The 23,570-nt window shown below is 40.7% G+C and overlaps 1 protein-coding gene across 1 annotated transcript in view; it reads right to left on the reverse strand.

Annotated features, from left to right (window-relative positions):
* Positions 1-23,570, reverse strand: part of orc4 (origin recognition complex, subunit 4) — a 99,795-nt gene that overhangs the window by 19,809 nt on the left and 56,416 nt on the right. Inside the window, 6 exon segments of the mRNA XM_055638683.1 lie at positions 1,089-1,175; positions 6,000-6,113; positions 6,115-6,174; positions 7,053-7,204; positions 11,818-11,866; positions 16,182-16,267. Of these exon segments, the coding sequence (XP_055494658.1) occupies positions 1,089-1,175; positions 6,000-6,113; positions 6,115-6,174; positions 7,053-7,204; positions 11,818-11,866; positions 16,182-16,267 (548 nt within the window).

Consider the following 23,570-nt stretch of genomic DNA (forward strand, 5'->3'; position numbering starts at 1 on the left):
TGGCCTAATTCTACTACTACTCCTTATGACATAATACAAACAGACATTGCTGGAAATATGCAGCAGGTTTGGCAGCATTCTGTCAGAAGAGAAGGAATTGTAATGTCAACTCTTATCTCTCCACAGAATGCTGCCTGATCTGCTGAGTATTTTAAATATTTTGGTTTTATTTCACATTTCTAGCATTTGCAGTTGATCAGTTTTCTTAGATAAACTACTGTTTTGAAAAATCATTCGTGATCATATGGATTTTCGAAGAGAAGGATTGGAAATATTATTCTTGTTCTTGTCATTAAATAGTATTAATATTCAGCTCCCCAAATAAAAATGTTGTGCTGTTTCACTAATCAGTTAATTCTGGGAGATATAAATATATACTGGATCAGAAACCTGAAAACAATCTCTTCCAGTTCATCAGCACTATTAGGATTCAAAACTACAATAGGTTGAAGACTATAAAACAACCAAAACTCACCACTAGTTAACTCAACACTCATAGACTGTGTAATCAAATCGAGAGATGAAATGGTTCTGCCCCCACCCCCCCTCCTCCCCTCCCCCCTTCCTTCTCCATTTTATATACTTCTATCCACCTGATAGAAATATATAAAAATATAGATAGGGAAGAAAGTCAGACTTTTTTTCCCAGGATGGAAATATCAAAGAGGGCCTGGCTTATAATAGAAAAGTTTAAAGGAGATGCGTGGGCAAGTATTTTTTTTTTACACAGCGTGTTGGATGCCAGGAACAAACTGTCAGGGGTGGTGTTGAAGGGAGTACGATAGTGGTATTTAAGAGGCTTTTAGATAGGCACATGAATATGCAGGGAATGGAAAGATATAGATCATGTGCAGGTAGATAAGATTAGTTTATTTTGGCATCATGTTCAGCACAGACATGGTGGACCAAAGTGCCTGTTCCTATGCTGCACTGTTCAATATTCCATCAAATAAGAGGCGGGTAAGTATGCCCTAATGCAAATGAAATTCCATTGTGCAGCACCACCAATTATAATCTTACTAGCGAAAATGAGTAAATTGCTTGTTTAAGCTTTATGAAGTATGACCTTTGAATTAATAAACTCTTACCAATAACATATGCAGGGAACGGAAATCCTTACTGGAATTGAAATGCTTCTGTAGAACATCCACCACAGTCTTGTTTTTGCACAGTGACTGGTAGGGTAACAATATTTCAGAGTATGTTAAATAACTAAGTGGCTCGTGCAGATTGCAAAACAGCCAACATACAAATGGAAAAATAGAGATTGACTTGCTTTGGAATGTCTGTGATTCTCGCTCATGGTCTATTTATAATGAACAAGTACCATATAACCATATAACCATATAACAATTACAGCACGGAAACAGGCCATCTCGACCCTTCTAGTCCGTGCCGAACACATAATCTCCCCTAGTCCCATATACCTGCGCTCAGACCATAACCCTCCATTCCCTTCCCATCCATATAACTATCCAATTTATTTTTAAATGATAAAAACGAACCTCCCTCCACCACCTTCACTGGAAGCTCATTCCACACAGCTACCACTCTGAGTAAAGAAGTTCCCCCTCATGTTACCCCTAAACTTCAGTCCCTTAATTCTCAAGTCATGTCCCCTTGTTTGAAACTTCCGTACTCTCAGTGGGAAAAGCTTTTCCACGTCAACTCTGTCTATCCCTCTCATCATTTTAAAAACCTCTATCAAGTCCCCCCTTAACCTTCTGCGCTCCAAAGAATAAAGCCCTAACTTGTTCAACCTTTCTCTGTAACTTAGCTGCTGAAACCCAGGCAACATTCTAGTAAATCTCCTCTGTACTCTCTCTATTTTGTTGACATCCTTCCTATAATTAGACGACCAAAATTGTACACCATACTCCAGAATTGGCCTCACCAATGCCTTGTACAATTTTAACATTACATCCCAACTTCTATACTCATAACATTACATCCCAACTTCTATACTCAAACATTACATCCCATTACATCCCAATTTCTATACTCAAGTACAATGTCAAAGTGCAAGATTATTAAAAGACAACAACCTTAGGCAGTCCTTCAGTAACCATGACACAAAAAAAGCAAACATAAAACATCACTTATTAGTAATTCTGTTATATACCATAATATGTTATAGACATTTTCAAAATAATATTATCGTTTCATTTGATTTAACAGGAAATGTTTAAAACTGAATATGGTCAGTATACATTGCCAGATATTCTTTTGTGGCTCGGGTACAATAATTGTCTTTACACAGTTTCTGCCAAATAATCAGCTTTTTTAGTTACTGAATAGATAAAGCAAGTGTAAATTCTTGCACCAGAAGGAACTTTTATGAGGAGTAAATGTTTTTTATATAAGGGGTCAGGAATTGAAATAAAAGATAAACAGGCAGTTTTATGATCGATGTGGCAACAAAATGACAAACATGTCAATGAAGTCACAAGACACTGCAAATGGTGGAATATTGAGCAAAAAACAGCTGGAGGAATTCAGTGGTTCAAGCCGCGTCTGATGCTGCCTGACCGACTGATTTCCTCCAGCACTTTGTTTTCTGCTCAAACTTGTCAATGGCGATGGAATCAGTTACTTCAAAGAGGCAGACTCTAACCAGATAACCTAGGAAGAAAGGTACACAAAAATGCTGGAGAAACTCAGCAGGTGCAGCAGCATCTATGGAGCGAAGGAAATAGGTAACGTTTCGGGCCGAAACCCTTCTTCAGACTGATAGGAGGTGGCGGGGAGAAGGAAGGAAAAAGGAGGAGGAGGAGCCCGAGGGCGGGGGGATGGGAGGAGACAGCCCGAGGGCTGAGGAAGGGGAGGAGACAGCAAGGGCTAACAAAATTGGGTGAATTCGATGTTCATGCCCGCAGGATGCAGACTCCCCAAGCGAAAGCGGAAAAACCTAGGAAGAAAGCCTTGCGTTAATGTAGGCAGGTAATTTTGTAATAGTTGGCTGGGATTTTTCCTATGCTTGTTCAGGTAACCTAGCAAATTACTCCCTTGATTAAGTGATATGTATACGTAAATTTAAGTGACCACAAAAGACAAAATATAGTATCAGAATTTGTATTTTGGATTCATCATAAAAAATGCCAGGAATTATTTCCAAAAGCTCAGTTTCAACTGCATTTTCTTCCAAGCCAGTTGGCTGGCCTTATCTAATATCTCCTTTTGTTTAGTATTTAGTTTTGCTTGATTACACCAGTGAAGCATCTTGCTTCATGAATCAATTTTGTTATGTTAAAGATGACATGATTTGCATTGTGATGCCTATGCATGGTGAAAGATATTAGCCCATTAAGGCATTTGTTTAAATAAATATAATTGGAAAATAGGATGAAGTTTGCAAATATTTTAAACATCACTATGGATTGAAAGAAATGAAAGCATAAAAACTGTAGAAAATGCTGATGATCTGGTTAATTAAGAAGCAAGAAACGGAATTTTCACAGGAAGTGTGAGAGAATACATACAATGCCCTCCATAATGTTTGGGACAAAGACCCATCATTTATTTATTTGCCTCTGTACTCCACAATTTGAGATTTGTAATAGAAAAAAAATCACATGTGGTTAAAGTGCACATTGTCAGATTTTAATAAAGGCCATTTTTACACATTTTGGTTTCACCATGTAGAAATTACAGCTGTGTTTATACATAACCCCCCCCATTTCAGGGCACCATAATGTTTGGGACACATGGCTTCACAGGTGTGTAATAATTGCCTCCTTAATGCAGGTATAAGAGATCTCTCAGCACCTAGTAGTTCCATCACCTTTGGTAACTTATTGCTGTTTACCAACATGAGGACCAAAGTTGTGCCATTGAAAGTCAAAGAAGCCATTATGATACTGAGAAACACGAATAAAATTGTTAGAGATATCAGCCAAACGCAAAAAGAGGATGGCCAGGTTACTGTTTGCCAAGAAGTACTTAAAAGAGCAACCACAGTTCTGGAAAAAGGTCTTGTGGACAGATGAGATGAAGATTAACTTATATCAGAGTGATGGCAAGAGCAAAGTATGGAGGAGAGAAGGAACCGCCCAAGATCCAAAGCATACCACCTCATCTGTGAAACACGGTGGTGGGGGTGTTCTGGCCTAGGCATGTATGGCTGCTGAAGGTACTGGCTCACTTATCTACATTGATGATACAACTGCTGATGATAGTAACATAATGAATTCTGAAGTGTACAGACACATCCTATCTGCTCGTTCAAAGAAATGCCTCAAAACTCGTTGGTTGGCGGTTCATTCTACAGCAAAACAGACGTCAAACATACTGCTAAAGCAACAAAGGAGTTTTTCAAAGCTAAAAAATGGTCAATTCTTGAGTGGCCAAGTCAATCACCCGATCTGAACCCCAGCAACTGGTGATGTCCATGAATCGCAGAACAAGCAATCATTGCATGCAAAGGATATGCAACAAAATACTAAACATGACTACTTTCAATTACATGACATTGCTGTGTTCCAAACATTATGGTGCCCTGAAATGGTGGTGGGGGGGCACTATGTATAAAATAAACACCGCTGTAATTTCTACATGGTGAAACCAAAATGTATTAAAAATAGCCTTTATTAAAATCTGACAATGTGCACTTCAACCACATGTGATTTTTTTCTATTACACATCTCAAATTGTGGAGTAGAGGCAAATAATTAACTAATGGGTCTTTGTCCCAAACATTATGGAGGGCACTGTATGGGGAGGTGCAATAGGCAGGGAAATACATAATAAATGGGAGAGATTTGGAGGAACAAGGGCTCAGAGTTTGTCTACAGATACCTAAAAAGTGATTAAAAGAGCAAGCGATGGATCATATGAACGATGAAACGTACAGAGTGAAAGGCTTGGATAGAGTGGATGTGGAGAGGATGTTTCCACTAGTAGGAAAATCTAGGACTAGATAGAGGTCATAGCCTCAGAATTAAAGGACGTTCTTTTAGGATGGAGATGAGGAGGAATTTATTTAGTCAGAGTGTAGTGAATCTGTGGAATTCTTTGCAACAGAAGGCTGTGGAGGTCAAGTCAGTGGATATATTTAAGGCAGTGATAAATATATTCTTGATTAATACAGGTGTCAGAGGTAATGGGTAGAAGGCAGGAGAATGGGGTTAGGAGGGAGAGATAGATCGGCCATGATTGAATGGCGGAGTAGACGATGGGCCGAATGGCCCAATGCAGCTCTTATCACGCATGTTCTTAAGAGCAGGCATTTTGTCCTGGAATTGTGTACAATATGAATTAGACCAGCTCTGGCTCTCGTCACTATATTACAGGGGAGACGTGACTGCACTAAGGAAATTGATAAAAATGTTGTCAGGACTGGAAATTCAAGCTGTATGGAAAACTAGAAACACTAAAGACTAATGGAGACCAATAAAATTATGAATAAATAGGAACAAGCAATTTTTCTTCTCAGAGGAGTCAGAAATTGGGTGGAATAATATTTGAAATAATAGGGAGAATGATTAGAGTGAAAATGAGGACAAATTTGAATATGTACTTGAAATACCCATGACCTTGTCTTTGTACTGAAAGCTAGGGCTAGACTGGGTAGCCCCTTTAAGATCAATAAAATAAAAAATGAGAAGCAGTCTTTTCTTTTGCTATAGATGTTCTGACTATTTCTGTTGCAGCAAAGAAATGCTTCCACCTTAAAATCTCAGAAGTGAACTGCGGATTTGCATGCTTCAGATTTCCATTGACGTGCACATTGAAAATAACTTATTTGTTTTAATTTTAATTAGGTATCTAGAATGATCATTGGAGTACAATATAACATTAAACTAACCAGAACACGTTAAATTATGATCAGTAGAAAGTATCTTTGCCTCTCGGAATAAGAAGTCTTCACACTGTTAAAAGGTTACATATTCCTTGGTACTGATGCTGTGCTAATATTAATACAGAATCTATTCTTATGATTTGTTCAAAGAAACATTGATCCATTGTAATTGGTACAGTTGGTGTTATAAGAAAAAAGATACCTCAATATTTTGATTCCATTCTTGTGCGAATGTCCAATCAGGAAACTCTTTCGGTAAACTAAATTGTTGCTGGAAAACTTCCATATACTGCCTGAAGCTAAATGCATTCAGCAAAATGAATCTGTCTGTGAGAAAATCTGGACTTCACCCTCTTCTCTAGTAGTTCCAAAACATCCTGAAGTTTCAACAGAAATGCATAGTTTCAAATACTTTAGGATTCAGCTGATGAATTATTACCTTTCTTTAAAGCTGCTGAAGACTTTGGGGGCAGAAATCAATCTATTAGCGCTGGAGCAACATTTGTTCAGACAATTAAACAAAAGGTTTTGTAAAAAAAAAAAAAAAAAAAAACAGGATCATTTCATTAAGTTGCTTAAAAACATTCTTGCAATCACATTTTATGATTTATATCTCTGTCCTTTGGTTAATTTTCTGTGCTTCAATATTTTGAAAAAAAGTCAATAATTCAACTTAAATCCTGATTGTAACTCAACTGAGCTTAACATTGATAAGACATGTGAAATATGACAAGCAATCTTCGGTGAGCTTCAAATTCCTTGAGTTAAATAGGTAGGAATTCTGAATCCAAATTTTTCTATTCCTGGAGGAGTTTCAGTACTTTTAACATCAATTTTATTCTCAGCTCATGATTTCTATACCAGTCTCGGGGCTCCACTAGTCTTGGGGCTAGTGGAGTCAAAGGATATGGGGAGAAGGCAGGCACGGGTTATTGATAGGAGACGATCAGCCATGGTCACAATGAATGTCGGTGCTGGCTCGAAGGGCCTCCTCCTGCACCTATTCTCTATGTTTCTATTTTCTATGTTCTATGTCTCCTTAAGACATGCTTTCAGCTTGTTTACTGACTACAATGGGATCTTTGCGTTGAGTGAATTGGGGAGCTGAAAATTTGATATCTTCACATAATAGAGTTATATACAAGGATTATTGATTTTGCAAGGACACTGTCATTGGTGCAAGATATTTGTTTTGAGAAAAATCAATCAAGTATCTTAATTTTTTTTTAAATAAAAGATTTTCTTGTACACTTACCAGTCGACACGTTAGACCCACTACAGCTACAGGTGTCTGGGCTGCCTGAGCAATATCAAGCAGGTTATAAAGCAACGTCTGATTCTTGTGATGAGCAAAGAGGTCAAACTCATCCAAAATAAAAAGCACAGGCCTAGTACTGCTGCGGTTTCCTAGAAATAAGAGTGCACAATATTAATTTTAAAAGATAGTTCCTGTTTTTTTCCACATCAGTTTCTAAAGCAGTTCTATCTTCTCATTTTTCTTCCCCTTCCTTTAATACATTGTAAAGCTTTCACAAATTATCCTCTTGATTAAAATTTGTCATCTTTGTTTTGACTCACGACTATTGAAAGGAAATACAATTTCACCAGTAAGAATAAGTTTCACCAGGCCATCACCTTCAAAAGCATGACCTCTCAGACAAAAAAAGTCCAAGGATAGGATCAGTCTGAAACGTCACCTATCCAATGTCCTCCAGAGATGCTGCCTGACATGCTGTATTACTCCAGCACTTGTGTCCTTTTATGTATTAACCAGCATCTGCAGTTCTTTTTTTTTCTTTTGGGTTGGGCAGTAAATGCTAGGTTGTCAGTGGCACCCACATTGGTAAATTAATTATTAAAAATATTATTATTAATAGATGAACGAGCGGAATCTCACCACTAAAAACTGCACAGAAAGTCCAAAGCCCAATTTATTTCAAATTTCATTTCAGGAAATAATTTTCAACCCCATCCAAAGAATCTTAAGAGATCTCAATATTGAAACAAAACAGGAACTCAAGGAGTTGTCTTATTTTTGACCTGGAATTGCATGAGCAAATTAAGTATGGTTGATTCATACTACTTTAGAAATGAAGGCAAATCAATAACAAGCATGGAATTTTTATTTTGATCATTGCTTCCTTTCTCTCTCCATCTCTCTTTCTCCCCTCAGATTTTCACTCAGTGGATGATGGCAAAGCAGTCTGTTATCTAGTGAAATTTTATGGAGGACAAACAATATACACACTGTCCGCTGGAGGGAAAACCGTGTTTCTTACAGTTGGACTCATAGTCATAGAGTCTTACAGCGTGGAAACAGGCCCTTCACCCCGACTTGCGAACGACGGCCAACATGTCCCATCTAAACTAGTCCCACCTGCCTGCGTTTGGCCCATATCTCTCCAAACCTGTCCTATCCATGTACCGTCTAAATGTTTCTTAAACATTGTGATAGTACCTGCCTCAACTACCTCCTCTGGCAGCTCCTTCCATACTCCTACCACCCTTTGCATGAAAAAGTTACTCCTCAGATTCTTATTAAATCTTTCCCCCATCACATTAAACCTCAGTCCTCTGGTTCTTGATTCCCCTACTCTGAGCCAGAGACTCATTACATCTACTCAATCTATTCCTCTCATGATTTTATACATCTCTATAAGATCACCCCTCATCATCCTCCACTCCAAGGAATAGTCCTAGCTTGCTCAACCTCTCCCCATCGCTCAGGCCATCGAGCTCTGACAACATTCTCGTAAATCTTCCCTGCACCGTTTCCAGCTTGAAAGATTCTTTCCCATGACATGGTGCCCAAAACTGAACAGAATACTCTAAATGTGGCCTCAACAACATCTTATCCAACTGCTATATGACCTCCCAACTTCTCTACTCAAGCTGTCCAATTGTTACTTACTCTGATGTGGATTCATTTAGAAACATCCCAATCCTAGTATAAGTAAACCAAGGGACGTCAATACCTAGTGAGCTGATTAAAATCTTTTGTTTTCTTTCTTTTGTGCTTTTTTCAAGCTATTTCCTCATTTTATCTTTCATCCTTTCATTTAAAAATAACCTTTTTCTAAATTATCTTTTAATTTCTTCTGTACACTCTTTCAAAATGTTCTTTATAGTTTCAGATATATCCTAGGCAGCATTCAGTCGTTATAATACATTGATTGGGCTCCACTGAAGTCAAAAGCTTTGAACTATTTTAATTGTTTCTCAAAAACATTCAAATAGATCCTGACAATTAAAAAAAGTTTTCAAGTTAAAAATAAATTTAAACTTAAAACATGAATGGGGTCAATGTTTGAAGGATGGCCATCCCTAGCATGAAGCTGAAGAGTCGATATAAAGTATACCTGGCCCCTCTCACCAGCACAAGTAGCCCATTGCTGTATCAGTCTGTGAACGGGCAGAGCACTGCCTGGTCAGCCATGCTGACAATTACAGCTTTCTGACCTCCAGGTTATATCTGGACTTTGGCGTTTGTGGTGGCAACACAGGGCAGTGTTTTGGCGGCGCGACTCTGCAAATGAACGGAGCATGTGGGGGGGGGGGGGGGGGGAGGGGGAAAATTTAAAATCTCTTCCTGCAGCACGTTGTCGTTGGGGCCTGCTGTCCAACCAGCCATTGAGCTGACAATTATCAGCGGTGGTGACTTTGCAAACTCCTGGGGCTTTCAGCAATGCAGCCAGGTCGCAAAAATACTCCCAGTAGAAACACACACAGCAGCTTCCATCAAGATCACATGCCAATCGCCCGTTTTCAAATAATATCCTGCCCAATAATCTAGAAAATATTCAGGCATGGCATACTCAGTAATGCACGTTTGCTGAAGCAAACAAAAAAAACTCTATTGGCAACATCAGGGTAGTTACAAAATGCATATATTTTAACAGTAGAAAATGGTGCGCCGTTATCTACAGCTTCCCTTTCAAGGGCAAGGTGAAATGCACATAATTTTCTTCTGTAAATGGCATCTTTCAAATCACTTAAGGTAAAACAACACAAGAGGTTGACTGCCTTTGTACCCGGAAATTTAGTCTGTGACAAAATTTGTGACTACAGTTTAATTTACAACTACGAGGAAGAATTAAATAAATTAGCTTGATCTATCCCAGCCACTGTCTTTGAACGTCCCATCTTTTGTTCACACTTGTCTTAATGTTTAGTTTATTTCATTTTCTCAAAGTGCTAGAAACACTCAACAAATCAAGCAGCATCTGTGGATGGAGAAACAGTCAACATTTTGGCAAAGACCAGCTGGAATAAATTGTCTATTTCTGCATTGTAAAGGTTATCTAATGAGATCCAAACCAAAGAGAACCCACAATTCCACGGAAGGTAAAATGAAAAAGCTTTACACATTGGGCTGAAGGGCCTCTTTCCATGCTGTATGACTCAACTGAGGCCAAGCAAGCACTCAACAGATGTATCGCTTCAGGTTTAAAAAAATGTACATAAGTGAGAAAGACCAGTTTCAGCAGTCATGTCACAGTCACCCATCAGCAATTTCTAAACAATGAGTTGTTAATGCTGTTTATTTTAAGAACGCAACCTAAAAAGAAAACAAAATAAATTATTTTATGACCGTGACTTTTTGTCTTGGAGGTATAGATCCCATATCTATTTCCATTGATCTCATGTATTAATGTTCTTATGGTGTTACATTTTTGGATTCACTCTAGGTACGTTCGGCAGTGTCCTTTTATAATTTGACATGCGGTTATAGTAACTATACAAGAAATAAGGACAGCTCCATTTCAGTAAATCTGATAAAGATTTGCAGCCAACTTTAATAAATTCCAATGCATATTTTCCCTCCAGCATGGGGACAACTTTACCCTAGGCTGTTTTAAGCGGATTGTACAGTCCAAATTCAGAGAGGCTATGATACACATCTTTTTTGTGGCTTATCAATACTAAGCATTTGTAACATTAAGTAAAGTTCTGATAAAAATGAAATTCTTCTGGTATCTGAGAGACCAAATTTGAATTTTGCAAAGTTCAACTGACCAGAATATGCATAAATCCTAGTTAAAATTCCCAAGTGAATGAACAATTGAATTGTTGAATAATTATTCTGAGAGATGACTATATCTCATCTACTTATTATTCCTAGGTTTGCCCTCATTATTAAGAAAGCTAAAATGGAGTAATGCAATTTATGTTCAATTGAGGTTCTCTGATGACTTTGTGTGTGGAACTGAGCTTCAATGGCTTTGTCCCTGGAGATCACGCTGGCACAGCAGTGATGCAAGAATAGGATAACTACAATTGGCATCCATGTATTCATAAAGGGAAGGAAAGCAAAAGGCTGCATTTCTGATCTCAACTGATTCTGTGTGGACACATTTGTGTCAACATACTCAAACATGAAGACCTAGTCATTGAATCGTACAACACAAACACGCCCTTCAACACACTACATCCATACCCATTTACACTAATCCCACTTCATTGTCTGTCTAAATACCACTTAAATATAGGGACGTTATCGGATTTCAACATCTGCTCAGGCAGCGAGTTCCCAATATCAACCACTCTGCGCAACATAAAACTTACTTTAAAATTCTTATCTCTCTCCCCCCATCTTATTAAACCTGTAGCCACTTGTTTTTGCAATCCTTGCCACTGGAAACATATTTTTACTATGTTACCGATGCCTTTCATTATCTAATATACATCTATCAGGTCACCCCTCGGCCTCTTTCATTCCTGGGACAAAAAAAAATCTATCCAGGTTCTCCCAAGAATTAAATTTCTCCAGTCTGGGCAGCATACTGGTGAATCTACTTTTTTGGTAACTTGCCAACACCTGCTGAACTATGGCTTCCAGGTGAAAACAAAACTGAGGCTGCAAAAGATATTGTGAGGAAAAGCAGCACAGTAAAAACAATATCAAGTGAATCAAGTTTGGTCATGCAGTTTAACGTAATTCACAATGATTATCTTAATGGAAAATGATCAAACAATGACCAAAACCTTAGGAAAACAATTTAACAGAAAATGATCTGTACCTTTTTTCAATGCCTCCAGAAGAAAAGCAAGATTTTCAGCAAAACTCCCCTGTAATTACAACATAAATGTAGTCAGGTGAGTTTTGTCATTTGTCATGAACTCTGGACAAACACAATTTTAAAAAAAAGTTTTATATCTAATTCTTATCCTCCAGATATAATGCACAATGAGCGAAATGGTATATTTTTACGTTAGCTCGTTGAAATAACATCAATCCAGGATTGATGGGGCACATTATCTTAATTTTTTTCTTTGGAAAATAAATCAAAAAATGCTTAGGCAGAAATCCAGATTTAAGAAGGAAAATGCGAGGAGTACCCACTAAGTCAGGCAGTATGTTTCAAGTCAATGACTTCAATGTTTCAAGTCAATGATCAGTTCTCATGAAAAAAAAATTACATTTAACCTATTGTTTCTTTCTCCAAAGGTTCTGTATGGTTTGTTGTGCATCTCCAGTGTTTCCTGTTTTATTTTGGTACTTTAAAAAAGATTGTATTGAAGAAAGAACTAGTGTCAAGAATACTCGCCATTGTATTATTGAGCACTACAATCAAATTAAATGGTAATGGTACACAAAACTGGACATGAGGCACTGTTGGTCATCCACAGCAGAAGAAGTGCGTACCATAACAAGATGCAAACTCATTGCCCAGCATATATGTCACTCCACATTAAGAAGAAGCTGGGAATTAATAGTTCAATGTGTGCAGAAGAGAGATACACTTAAAACTAAAGTTATAATTTAATGAATTCTGAATACAGGACTTGTCAGCAATGATGATGGTCCCTCAGAATTGGGGTTGATGTCCATCTGGTTCATGAAGTTCTTCAGATGCCTGAGTGATTTAAGTCTGGATGGGCATGTTCTTTGGCCATGGAGATACAATGTGCAGGATCAAGTGTTCTACAACCTCAGGTTGGCCCCCTTCTCCTTCCACCAACACCTCCACTATATCAAAATATTGGGGCTTAAAGCAAATGCTGAGCACTTAAGTTTGTTCCTCCCAGATATGTATTTTCTTTCCTCCACGAGTGACCTTGACTGAGTGATTCTACCATTTCTTTTGTCCAACATTTCAACAATGTGGCCAACAGAGCAGAGAGAAATGAGCTTAATGAGTTATAGCATTCATGGGCACCTGAATGCAGTGGCTTGACCGTTTTACTTTATTCCTGAATAGCAAGGCTTTTATGCTGATGAATGCGGTTTCTTGGAAGACACTCGCTTTGGTCTACTGCGTTGGTCTATTCGTCCTTCTATTTGCTCTGCAGGGTTCAATGCCACTAGTGGAATACCACTAGTGGAAACTCAAAGGTCTTACTATGGACTCTGTTGGTGGGCCCTATTTGCCTGCAATTTGCCCTTCAGGCTTGCTCTAGCGTTCAACACGATCATCCACCTCAGTGTCTTACTTTAGTCTTTCCCTGTATATCTTCAGTCCATTTATATCCATCTTCTTCTTGCACATAGTTAATGACTTATCTTTCACTGCCCTCTCTTGTAGAGTTTCAAAGATTTGTGATCCTTTTTCTGTTTCTGCTTATTTTGGTTCCAAATGGCATACCTCAAGAGTCAAGAGTGTTTTATTGTCATATATCCCGGATGCGACAATGAAATTCTTACTTGCTGCAGCACAACAGAATATGTGAATATGTAAAAATAGTACATAACAGGGGAAGAGAACAAAAGAAAAAGTTCAATAAATAACAAATATAGTGCAATAATAATAGTCTTTTGCAGTTCAGAGCTTCTACTTTGTTATGTTTAATAACCCAATACCTGATGTTTTAAGGCTATGACCTCCTGATTCCAGTCTCTTGAGGCTTCAGAAAACATCTACCCTGCATCTAGCCTGTCTAATCCTTTTAGAATGTTATAGGTTGCTGAGATCCCCTCTTATTCTCCTAAACTCCTGAGAATATAGGCCTGATCAACCTAATTTATCTTTATACATCAATCCTGCACAATTCTATAACAATCTACATTGCACTCTCTCCAGAATAACTTAATTCCTCCTTCAGAAGTGGAAACCAAAACTTCAAAGGAGTTACACCCATATCCTCTTGTAACTCTATAGCAGCCAATTAAGGCCAACGTACCATTTGCCTGCCCACTTTCTCTAGCTTTTAGCAACTGGCGCACAAGGACAGCCATATCTACTTGCATTCGTTTCTTTTGCCTATCTACCACTATTCAAAAAATTTGGTTTAGAACCAAAGTGGACAACCTCCTATATACATATTAAACTTTGTCATGCAACTTGCCTATATCAAATTAGCACCCATTGCATTCTCCTCTTAGCTCAGTCACCCCCCCCCTCCCCACTGCCTCTCCATCTCCAACACCTTGGTGTTGTTTGCAAACATGAAGATGCTAAGTTTAGTTTCCTCGTACAAATAATTGATATGCATGTTGTGAATAGTTGTGCCCCAAGCGCTGATCATTGTGTAATTCCATTAGTTCCTACAAGACACCTAGAAAAAGACCTGTTTATTCTTATTCTGTCTCCTACTTGCCAATCACTTTTCAATCCACGCCAGTACGTGGGAAATGAACAGGTTACATTTCTATGGGCGTCTTTAATTCGATTTTATCAGAAAATGCACCAAAAAGCGATATGGGCACCATACTTCCACAATATTGTGATGAATATAATCAAAAATACACAAGGCTGAAAGGAAAGAACAATTACTAAATGTGGAGAAAGAGAGTAAATTAGTTCTGCCATTCCCCATCCTTGGCCCCATTCTCTTCTCCCTGTATATGCTCCCCTTAGGCCAAGTCATTCAAAAGCACGGCATTTCCTTCCATTGCTGCGCAGACGATACACAATTCTATCTCCCCCTGAAGTCCAAAAACCTATCAAATCTGCTTAACCTTGTCCGCTGCCTCGAGGATATAATGTGTTGGATGGCCCAGAACTTCCTCCAACTAAACGAGAGTAAGTCTGAGGTCATCCTTCTCGGCCCCTCGGACTCAATTAAAATGATAGCAGGCCCTTACCCCATTACTCAAACCTATCGTCAAAAACCTTGGCGTGATATTTGACTCAGCACTGAAATTTGACAAACAAGTCAATGCCGTGGTAAAAGCTAGCTTCTTCCAGCTTCGGACGATAGCTAAAATATAACAATTCCTCCAGTTTGATGAGCTTGAAAAGATCATCCACACATTTATTTCCTCCTGCCTAGATTACTGCAACTACCTCATTCTCAAGCTGAAGCTGCCTTGTGATTTCTTTCGATGCAATTGGCATCACCCAATCTTCCCTGTCCCGCCTGTAACTGGTCCAAAACGCCGCAGCGAGACTCCTGACGGGCACCCGGAAAAGGGACCACATCATCCCGATTCTGGCCTCTCGCCACTGGCTCCCTGTGCAGTTCCGAATAAATTTCCAGATCCTCCTTTATGTCTACAAAGCCCTTAAAGGGCTTGCCCCCACCTACATCAAAGGTCTGCTTACCCACCACACCACCTCCAGGTCCCTCAGATTGTCCGACTTGGGGTTACTTAACATCCAGGCATAAGCTCAAGGGCGACCGCGCCTTTGCGGTTGCAGCTCCTACACTGTGGAACAGCATCCCTCTTCCCATCAGAACTGCCCCCTCCATCGACTCCTTTAAGTCAAGACTTAAAATTCATCTTTAGTCTCAAGCCTTTCTTGACGTCCTCTGAATGAGGGCTATATGTATGTATTTATGTATGTACTTAATCTATGAACCAATGTTGTATAACGTTAGTACCTCCACCAATGTAAAGCACTTTGGCCAACGAGAGTTGTTTTTTAAATGTGCTATAGAAATAAAAGTGACTTGACTTGACTTGATTCGTAGGAATGAACAAAAGTTCATTCGATTTTTGAATTTAAAACTATGACAGCTTGCTCGTATGTTGGAATGCCTATGTCGGGCATTCATAATGTAGGGATAGCCTGTATATTAGCCCCCGAATTGCCAACATCAATATCCTAGAATATCCTCCCAACAATGGGGTAGGAGTTGCTTCACCAGAAGACGGGTGATGCTCAAATCCCCCAAAATCCTAATTAAATGATTAATAAGAGCATGATAGGAATAAATATAGTTGAAATCATTATTAGACATTTGTGATTTTACACACATGCAGTATTGGTTATATGTAGAAGCAGCAGGACCTTCAGATGCTTCTGCAAAATTCTTTTCATTGAAAATGTATCTCAAAGGACAGATCTGAACAACTGGTGTTAGAATAATTCATAGACAGACTTTAACGTATGATGAAAGTGTTATGTGCTTTCAGACTTTCATTCCAATTTAAAAGGCTATTATATTTTGATTTTAGATACAAAAATGTACACTCACAATGAAAAATCAAATAACTCACAAAAACTTTATCTCCCACAACATTCTCAAGCTGAAGCTGCCTTGTGATTTCTTTCAATGCAATCTTGTCATCTGTTTGTAATAAACCTAAAATGTAAACAAATGACATGATCATGATAATCATACTATCTCAACATTTGTGCAAATAGGGTACAAAAATAAAGTGATTTCTCATGGGGAAAATAAATTCTGATTTCCTGACGATATAGAAAGCTATTTGACCCATCGAATCAGGGCAATCCCATCAAATTCCACTTTACTTATTTCCCGATAACCTATTCTCTCACATTCCCATTGATTCTTCTATCATCCCTCTACATCAAGACACTCTATAGCAATTAAGTTTCCAAGCAACATATCTTTCATTGCAGGAGGAAAATGGAGCACCTAAAGAAAAACCACAGATACAATCCTCACAAAGCACCAGAGACCTGGACCAACTCCAGGTTACTGAAACTGTGAGGCAGCAACATTACCTGTGGTACCACTGGAGTTCATCGGTGATAAGTAGTAAAACATAAAGTTATGACACAAGATACTGCAGATGCTGGAATATTAAACAATAATATGTTGAAGGAACTTCATGGATTGAACACCATTTGTAGGTGTGGGTAGGAATGGATTTTCGATCAAAACTCTGTATCGGGATAGAACGTAGTTTTGTTTTTTGTTGACATAGGCACATTTTATGTTCAAATAGGTTTCTAGGGCGCAAAGGGAACGTTGGGACAAGTGTAATATAGAGTGCCAAAAAGAATCGTTTTAAATTATTGGACAGTCAAGAGATAATGTTTAAACGTTATATTGTGAAGAGGCAGATAAGAATAAACATAAAAGATGGTTAAAACACAAGGTGCTGGAGTAAGTGGGTCAGGCAGCAAAGATGTTTAGCTACAGCAAATAATATTTTCTAATGTTTTAATTATTAAAGATGTATCAACATCAAAATTGTGCTTTGTTTACATAGAATTGAGAGTCCACAGAGAAAAAACATAAAATAAAAAACCTTAATGAAAATACATGTCAAATTAGTTCAAGGTGACAAAATGAACTAGTATCTCTATCCAAGAATAGACAATAGACAATAGGTGCAGGAGTAGGCCATTCGGCCCGTCTAGCCAGCACCACCATCCACTGTGATCATGGCTGATCATCCACAATCAGTACCCCGTTCCTCATATCCCTTGACTGCTATCTTTAAGAGCTCTATCTACCTCTCTCTTTGAATCATCCAGAGAATTGGTCACCACTGCCTTCTGAGGCAGAGAATTCCACAGATTCACAACTCTATGGGTGAAAAAGTTTTTCCTCATCTCCGTTCCAAATGGCCTACCCCTTATTCTTAAACTGTGGCCCCTTGTTCAGGACTCCCGCAACATCGGGTACACGTTTCCTGCCTCTAGCATGTCCAATCCCTGAATAATCTTATATGTTTCAATAAGATACCCTCTCATCCTTCTAAATTCCAGTGCATACAAGCTCAGTCGCTCCATTCTATCCTACGACAGTCCCGCCATCCCGGGAATTAACCTTGTGAACCTACGCTGCACTCCCTCAATAACAAGAATGTCCTTCCAAATTTGGAGACCAAAACTGTACATAATACTCCAGGTGTGGCCTCACTAGGGCCCTGTACAATTGTAGAAGGACCTCTCAACTACTGTTGTTATGAAGGCCAACATGCCATTAGCTTTCTTCACTGCCTGCTGTACCCACATGCTTACTTTCAGTGACTGATGAACAAGATCTTGTGTACTTCCCCTTTTCCTAACAACACTATTCAGAAAATAATCTGCCTTCCTGTTCTTGCAAACAAAGTGGATAACCTCATATTTATCCACATTAAACTGCATCTGTCATACATCTGCCCATTCACCCAACCTGTCCAAGTCACCTGCATCCTCAGAGCATCCTCCTCTATAGAACATTGGGAAATGATCACCAATGCGTCCACAATTTCTAGAGCCACTTCTTTAAGTACCCTGGGATGCTGACCATCAGGCCCTGGGGATTTATTAACCTTCAGTCCCATCAGTCTACCCTACACCATTTCCTGCCTTATGTGAATTTCCTTCAGTTCCTCCATCACCCTAGGTCCTCTGGCCACAAGTACATCTGGGAGATTGTTTGTGTCTTCCTTAGTGAAGACAGATTCAAAATACCGGTTCAACTCTTCTGCCAATCCCTTGATCCCTCCCCATAATAAATTCACCCGTTTGTCTTCAAGGGTCCAACTTTGGTCTTAACTAATTTTTTCCTCTTCACATACCGAAAGAAGCTTTTACTTTCCTCCTTTATATTCTTGGCTAGCTTACCTTCATACCTCATATTTTCTCCCTGTGTTGCCTTTTTAGTTATCTTCTGTTGCTCTTTAAAAGTTTCCCAATCCTCTGGCTTCCTGCTCATCTTTGCTATGTTATACTTCTTCTCTTTTATTTTTATACTGTCCTGATCTTCCCTTGTCAGCCACAGTCACCTCTTATTCCCCTTCGAATCTTTTTTCCTCTTGGAATGAATTGATCCCGCACCTTCTGTATTATTCACCGAAATACCTGCCATTGTTGTTCCACTGTCATCCCTGCTAGGGTATCTTTCCAGTTAACTTTGGCCAGCTCCTTCCTCATGGCTCCATAGTCCCCTTTGCTCAACTGTAATACTGACACTTCTGATTTTCCCTTCTCCCTCTCGAATTGTAGATTTAACAATTTGAGACCGCAGGAGGAATTAACACCTTATTGAGGAAGCTATTAAACATTTAAACATAGTAAATTTTATCCATCCAACCTTGTTATTCTTTGTGAGTGTCATTATTAACTGGATATGGAGGCAAGAAAGCATATGATGATATAATTAAACTTTCATAGAAAGTCTTCAACAGAGAACTGCACGAAAAATGTTAATTCAAAAAGGTACAATTGAATACAATGGAAGCATCCAATGGCCTAAGAAAAGTAGTCACCAATTAAGTAAGTACAGGTGCACAACCTTTTATCCGAAGATCCAAATAACGAAAAGCTCCGAATAGTGGACATTTTTTCAGTCCTTGAAGAAAGGTCCTTGAAGATGTTTACCGAGGGTGGCCCGTAGAGGTGGCAGCGGAACCTCCGGTCGGTCCTCGAAGAAAGGGGAACTAAATCCCCATTCATAAAAGAGGTGAGGGTATATTGCGCGGGAGGGTTAATAATTGACAATCTGCTGCTGCCTGCCCGCTGAGTTAAAAAGTTCCCACGGTAGACTCACGATACACAGTGTATCGTGAGTCTTGCGTGGGAACGTTTTAACTCAGCTGGCAGGCAGCAGCAGATTGTCGCTCCCTTCAGTTTCACCCCACCTACACCCCTCTGCTTCCCGGCCATGTGTGTGACCCCTTCCCTCCCCTCTCCAGTTCCCCGCCCATTGCACAGGCGCGGGGGCTTTGCACTGTCTTCATGTCGGCGATGCCAGCATACAATGCCAGTCACCGGAGACGTCAGGACCAACGGGACACCAACCCCCAGGCCCACTGCAAGCACGGAGATCCCAGAGACCCACAGCCAGCAGCAGCCCAGCCCCGTTCCAACTCCAGAGGAACATGCTTCCCGTAGGGACAGAAGCTGATGGTGTGCAAGGTACGTCTTGTTCTTGGGGTTGCAGATGAGGGGGCGCAGCTCGGGCTGTGACGTCTCTGGCCACCCTCCTGTACAGGAGCTGAGACTGGGAACTGCAGGTGAGCAGGAGAGTGGGGTTGTTTGCAGTTGCAGAGGGAGGGGGCAAGGGCGGTACAGTTCACAGTCTCAGCTCCTGTCCAGGGGAGTGGCCGGAGACGTCAGGACCAACGGGACACCGACTGCAAGCACGGAGATCCCGGAGACTCACAGCCAGCAGCAACTCTAGCCCAGCCCCGTTCCAACTCCAGAGGAACCCGGGTTGCGGATGAGGGGGCGCAGCTCGGGCTGTGGGCGAACTGCCACTTGTCGCTGTAGCGGCCCATCGGGGAGTGGGTTCCTGTTGGTCCTGACGTCTCCGGCCACCGCCCTGGACAGGAGCTGAGACTGGGAACTGTACCGCCCTTGCCCCCTCCCTCTGCAACTGCAAACAACCCCACTCTCCTGCTCACCTGCAAGGGCGGTACAGTTCCCAGTCTCAGCTCCTGTACAAGGGGGTGGCCGAAGACGTCAGGGCCACCAGAAGCCGCTCCCCGATGGGCCGCTACGGCGACAAGTGGCAGTTTGCCCACAGCCCGAGCTGCGCCCCCTCATCGGGACACCGACCCCCAGGCCCACTGCAAGCATGGAGATCCCAGATCAGCAACTCCAGCCCAGCCCCGCTCCAACTCCAGAGGAACACGCTCCCCGTAGGGGCAGAAGCTGATGGTGTGCAAGGTACGTCTTGTTCTTGGGGTGGCGCAGCTCGGCTGTGGGCGAACTGCCACGTCGCCGTAGCGGCCCATCGGGGAGCGGATTCCTCTGGAGTTGGGGGGACAGGGAGACACAGCGGCTTTTGAGAATGGTGGGCAATCACTTCCAAAATTCTGCCCACACAGTCAGTACACCTCTCCTATACTTGTCTCCCGCACTGAGATTATCTCACAGAGAATGATCCCAGCCTAACCCTCCCTATTCTCTCCTATTCTGCAAGAAAAAACTACATTGAAGACTCAAACTCGCGATCGAGTAACTGCCGGGATCGAGGCGCAAATTCGCGACCTTGCGGATATGAGCCGAGCACTCTACCACTGAGCCAGCCGTTAAAATCTGCGCTAAAAATCTTCCAATTCCGAATTACGAAAAGTGTCTGGTCCCAAGGCTTTCGGATAAAAGGTTGTGCACCTGTAATATATTTACTGTGCTGAAGGAAGAGATTGAAGATGGAAAATATTTGTGAAAAATATGGTGAAAATATGATGGAACCATTCATGTTTCTGATGAATTTTAATTAATTTGGAATTCGGTCTTAGTTTAGTTTAAAGATACAGGCCCTTCAGCCCACTGAGTCCGTGCCAACCAGCGATCGCCCATACACTAGTTCAATCCTACACTAGGGACAATTTACAGAAGCCAATTAACGCACAAACCTGCACGTCTTTGGAATGTGGCTGGAAACTGGAAACCCACACGGTCATGGGGAGAATGTACAGACAGCACCTGTAGTCAGGGTCAAACCCTGGACTCTGGCGCTGTAAGGCAGCAACTCTACAGCTGCACCACTGTGCTGCCCTTACAGTTAGCCTTCTAACTCCCTACTCCCTACTGTATAAAAGAAAATAGTAGGGAGTTCGAAAATTGAGTTATTTACTCCCGACTTTACCTTAAACCCCTAATTGAATTTATCTATTGCATTTTCTCATGTTGAATGCCTTTGCCAAACTAGAGTTTGTCAAGAGAGTTTGCCCACAGTCCACAAAGTGATGACATTTCCTCAATGTATGTGCGCCTGAAAGTTTTACTATACAGATTATATCTTTAATAAGAGATAACTCCACAATTGTAAGAAGAAATATTTTGCTGTCATCCAATCGCAGTTTGTATCATCTTTAGATCACAGGCACCAAGTTGATCTCAATCTGCTTGGACCCTCAACAGTGTATACCGTGTTGCACCATTCCTGAGACTCTCAAATTCCTCCTACGGTCTCAATTAATATTGGACCATCCCAGGCTCTGGGGTATCATTTGCTTCGTGCTCTTATGTGAAAGTTAATTTCTTAAAAAGCAGATAGCAACAAACGTTGAAGGTAGACCATGGCAATCTGTAATTGATTCGTCAGACGGGAGTTGCAAAAGGTCTACAATGAGCACAAACATTGCTCAGTGCTTCTCGGGCTCCCACTCACAGCACAATTATACATTTTTCTTCTCAGTAAAACACTCCTACCAAGTCCGAATATGGCATGACTGAAAGATGATGTAGCCTTTCACAATATAGGAAAGCTGGCTCCAAATCGAGCTCATCCAATAACAAGTTATTACTCATCTCTGGAGCATCAGTTATATTTTCAATCTTGGCTTCTTTATGGCCTTGCAGAAGCACATATTATTACTGCAGGCTGCCATCTTAATGTCTTTATTGAAAAGACAACCTGTCCTCCACAATGTTCCATATATTTTACAAAGTCATTCAGACTTGGCACCGAGCCATTCTTTTGTTCTACTAGTCCATGCTTTTGTAGAAGAAGGACTCCATTTTAGATTTGACTATTAGCTCTTTAATTCCCTCCTATTTATCAAACGTGATAACATTCACAGTCCTCGGTTGGTACACACAATGGTCGCAAATATTAGAGCAATGATTAGCTGAATGATGGAGCCATAATGTATCACAGTACCCCAAAGTCCATCAAACCAAAGGTATGGCTACCAGTTCAATAGTACCTCAAAGTCCATCAAACTAATGGTATGGCAAATAGTTCTCACTCTCCTCATTGACAACCATCCTGATGAAGCTTGTTTAGGGTCAATTGATCAGGTGCCACCTGTAGGCGGTGTGATCCTTTCAGCCAATATTGGGGTTGTGTCAAAAAGTTTGCACCTGTCCGAGGGTGTTGCCAGTCTCTTCGTAGATCGTTGCACAGATGAGGTGCTCCCCCCCTCTCATCCTGTGGTGGGGTTCATCACCTTGATCTAGACGCTAGCGTATCCGTGGGTTTGGACAGCTTCTCCTCCCAGTAGGTTTGGAATGGCCTGCTTTCGCACACCACGTAGAAGCGGCTGCTGGACGGGAATCCAAAGACAAAGCCAGCATAGATTGCAGTCTGTGTTGATGTAGAAGGTGCCACTGAAGTTGATGGTGTAGAACTCCTCAAATCTGACAGCAAAGCCAGGGTCATAGTTGGCAGTCTGCAGTAACTCCCTGCCCTTGTTGCACATTACCCAGTTAGGAACGATCTGCATCATCCCCTTTAGAACTTCCTCAGGTCAGTCTCACTGATGGCGCTGTTTTCAGGGCACATGTCAAGGATATCTGGGTTGTTGTTGTCAAAGCCATCCTTGCAGGTGTCTCCTCTGCTGTCACCATCGGCATCGATCTGGTCAGGGTTGGGAACAAAACAGCAATTGTTCTTCTCATCAGAAACGCCATAATTGCCATCCTCATCAATGTTCTGATTGTCATCACACTGATTACCCACCAGGCCTGAGTCACTGTCTTCCTGGATAGGGTTCGGCATAATCTCTTTCAAAAGGTCCATATGTTTCAAAACGTTCAGCTTCTCTCTCTAGACCCTTGGTCATATGATAGAGCTCAAAATGCTTCAAAATTGATCAAATGTGGTTTGTCTTTCCGAAGTTGTGATCAAAGGCTTTGCACTTCCTCCTGATCTGTAAAGATGTTCTTTCTTCTGTATGGGTCAGCTTTACATGGCACTGCTGGTAGCAATCAATCAAAAACACCTTGTTACATCCTGGGTGGGGCAA

This window comes from Leucoraja erinacea, chromosome 7 (genome assembly GCF_028641065.1).
Source record: "Leucoraja erinacea ecotype New England chromosome 7, Leri_hhj_1, whole genome shotgun sequence".
Lineage (NCBI taxonomy): Eukaryota > Metazoa > Chordata > Chondrichthyes > Rajiformes > Rajidae > Leucoraja > Leucoraja erinaceus.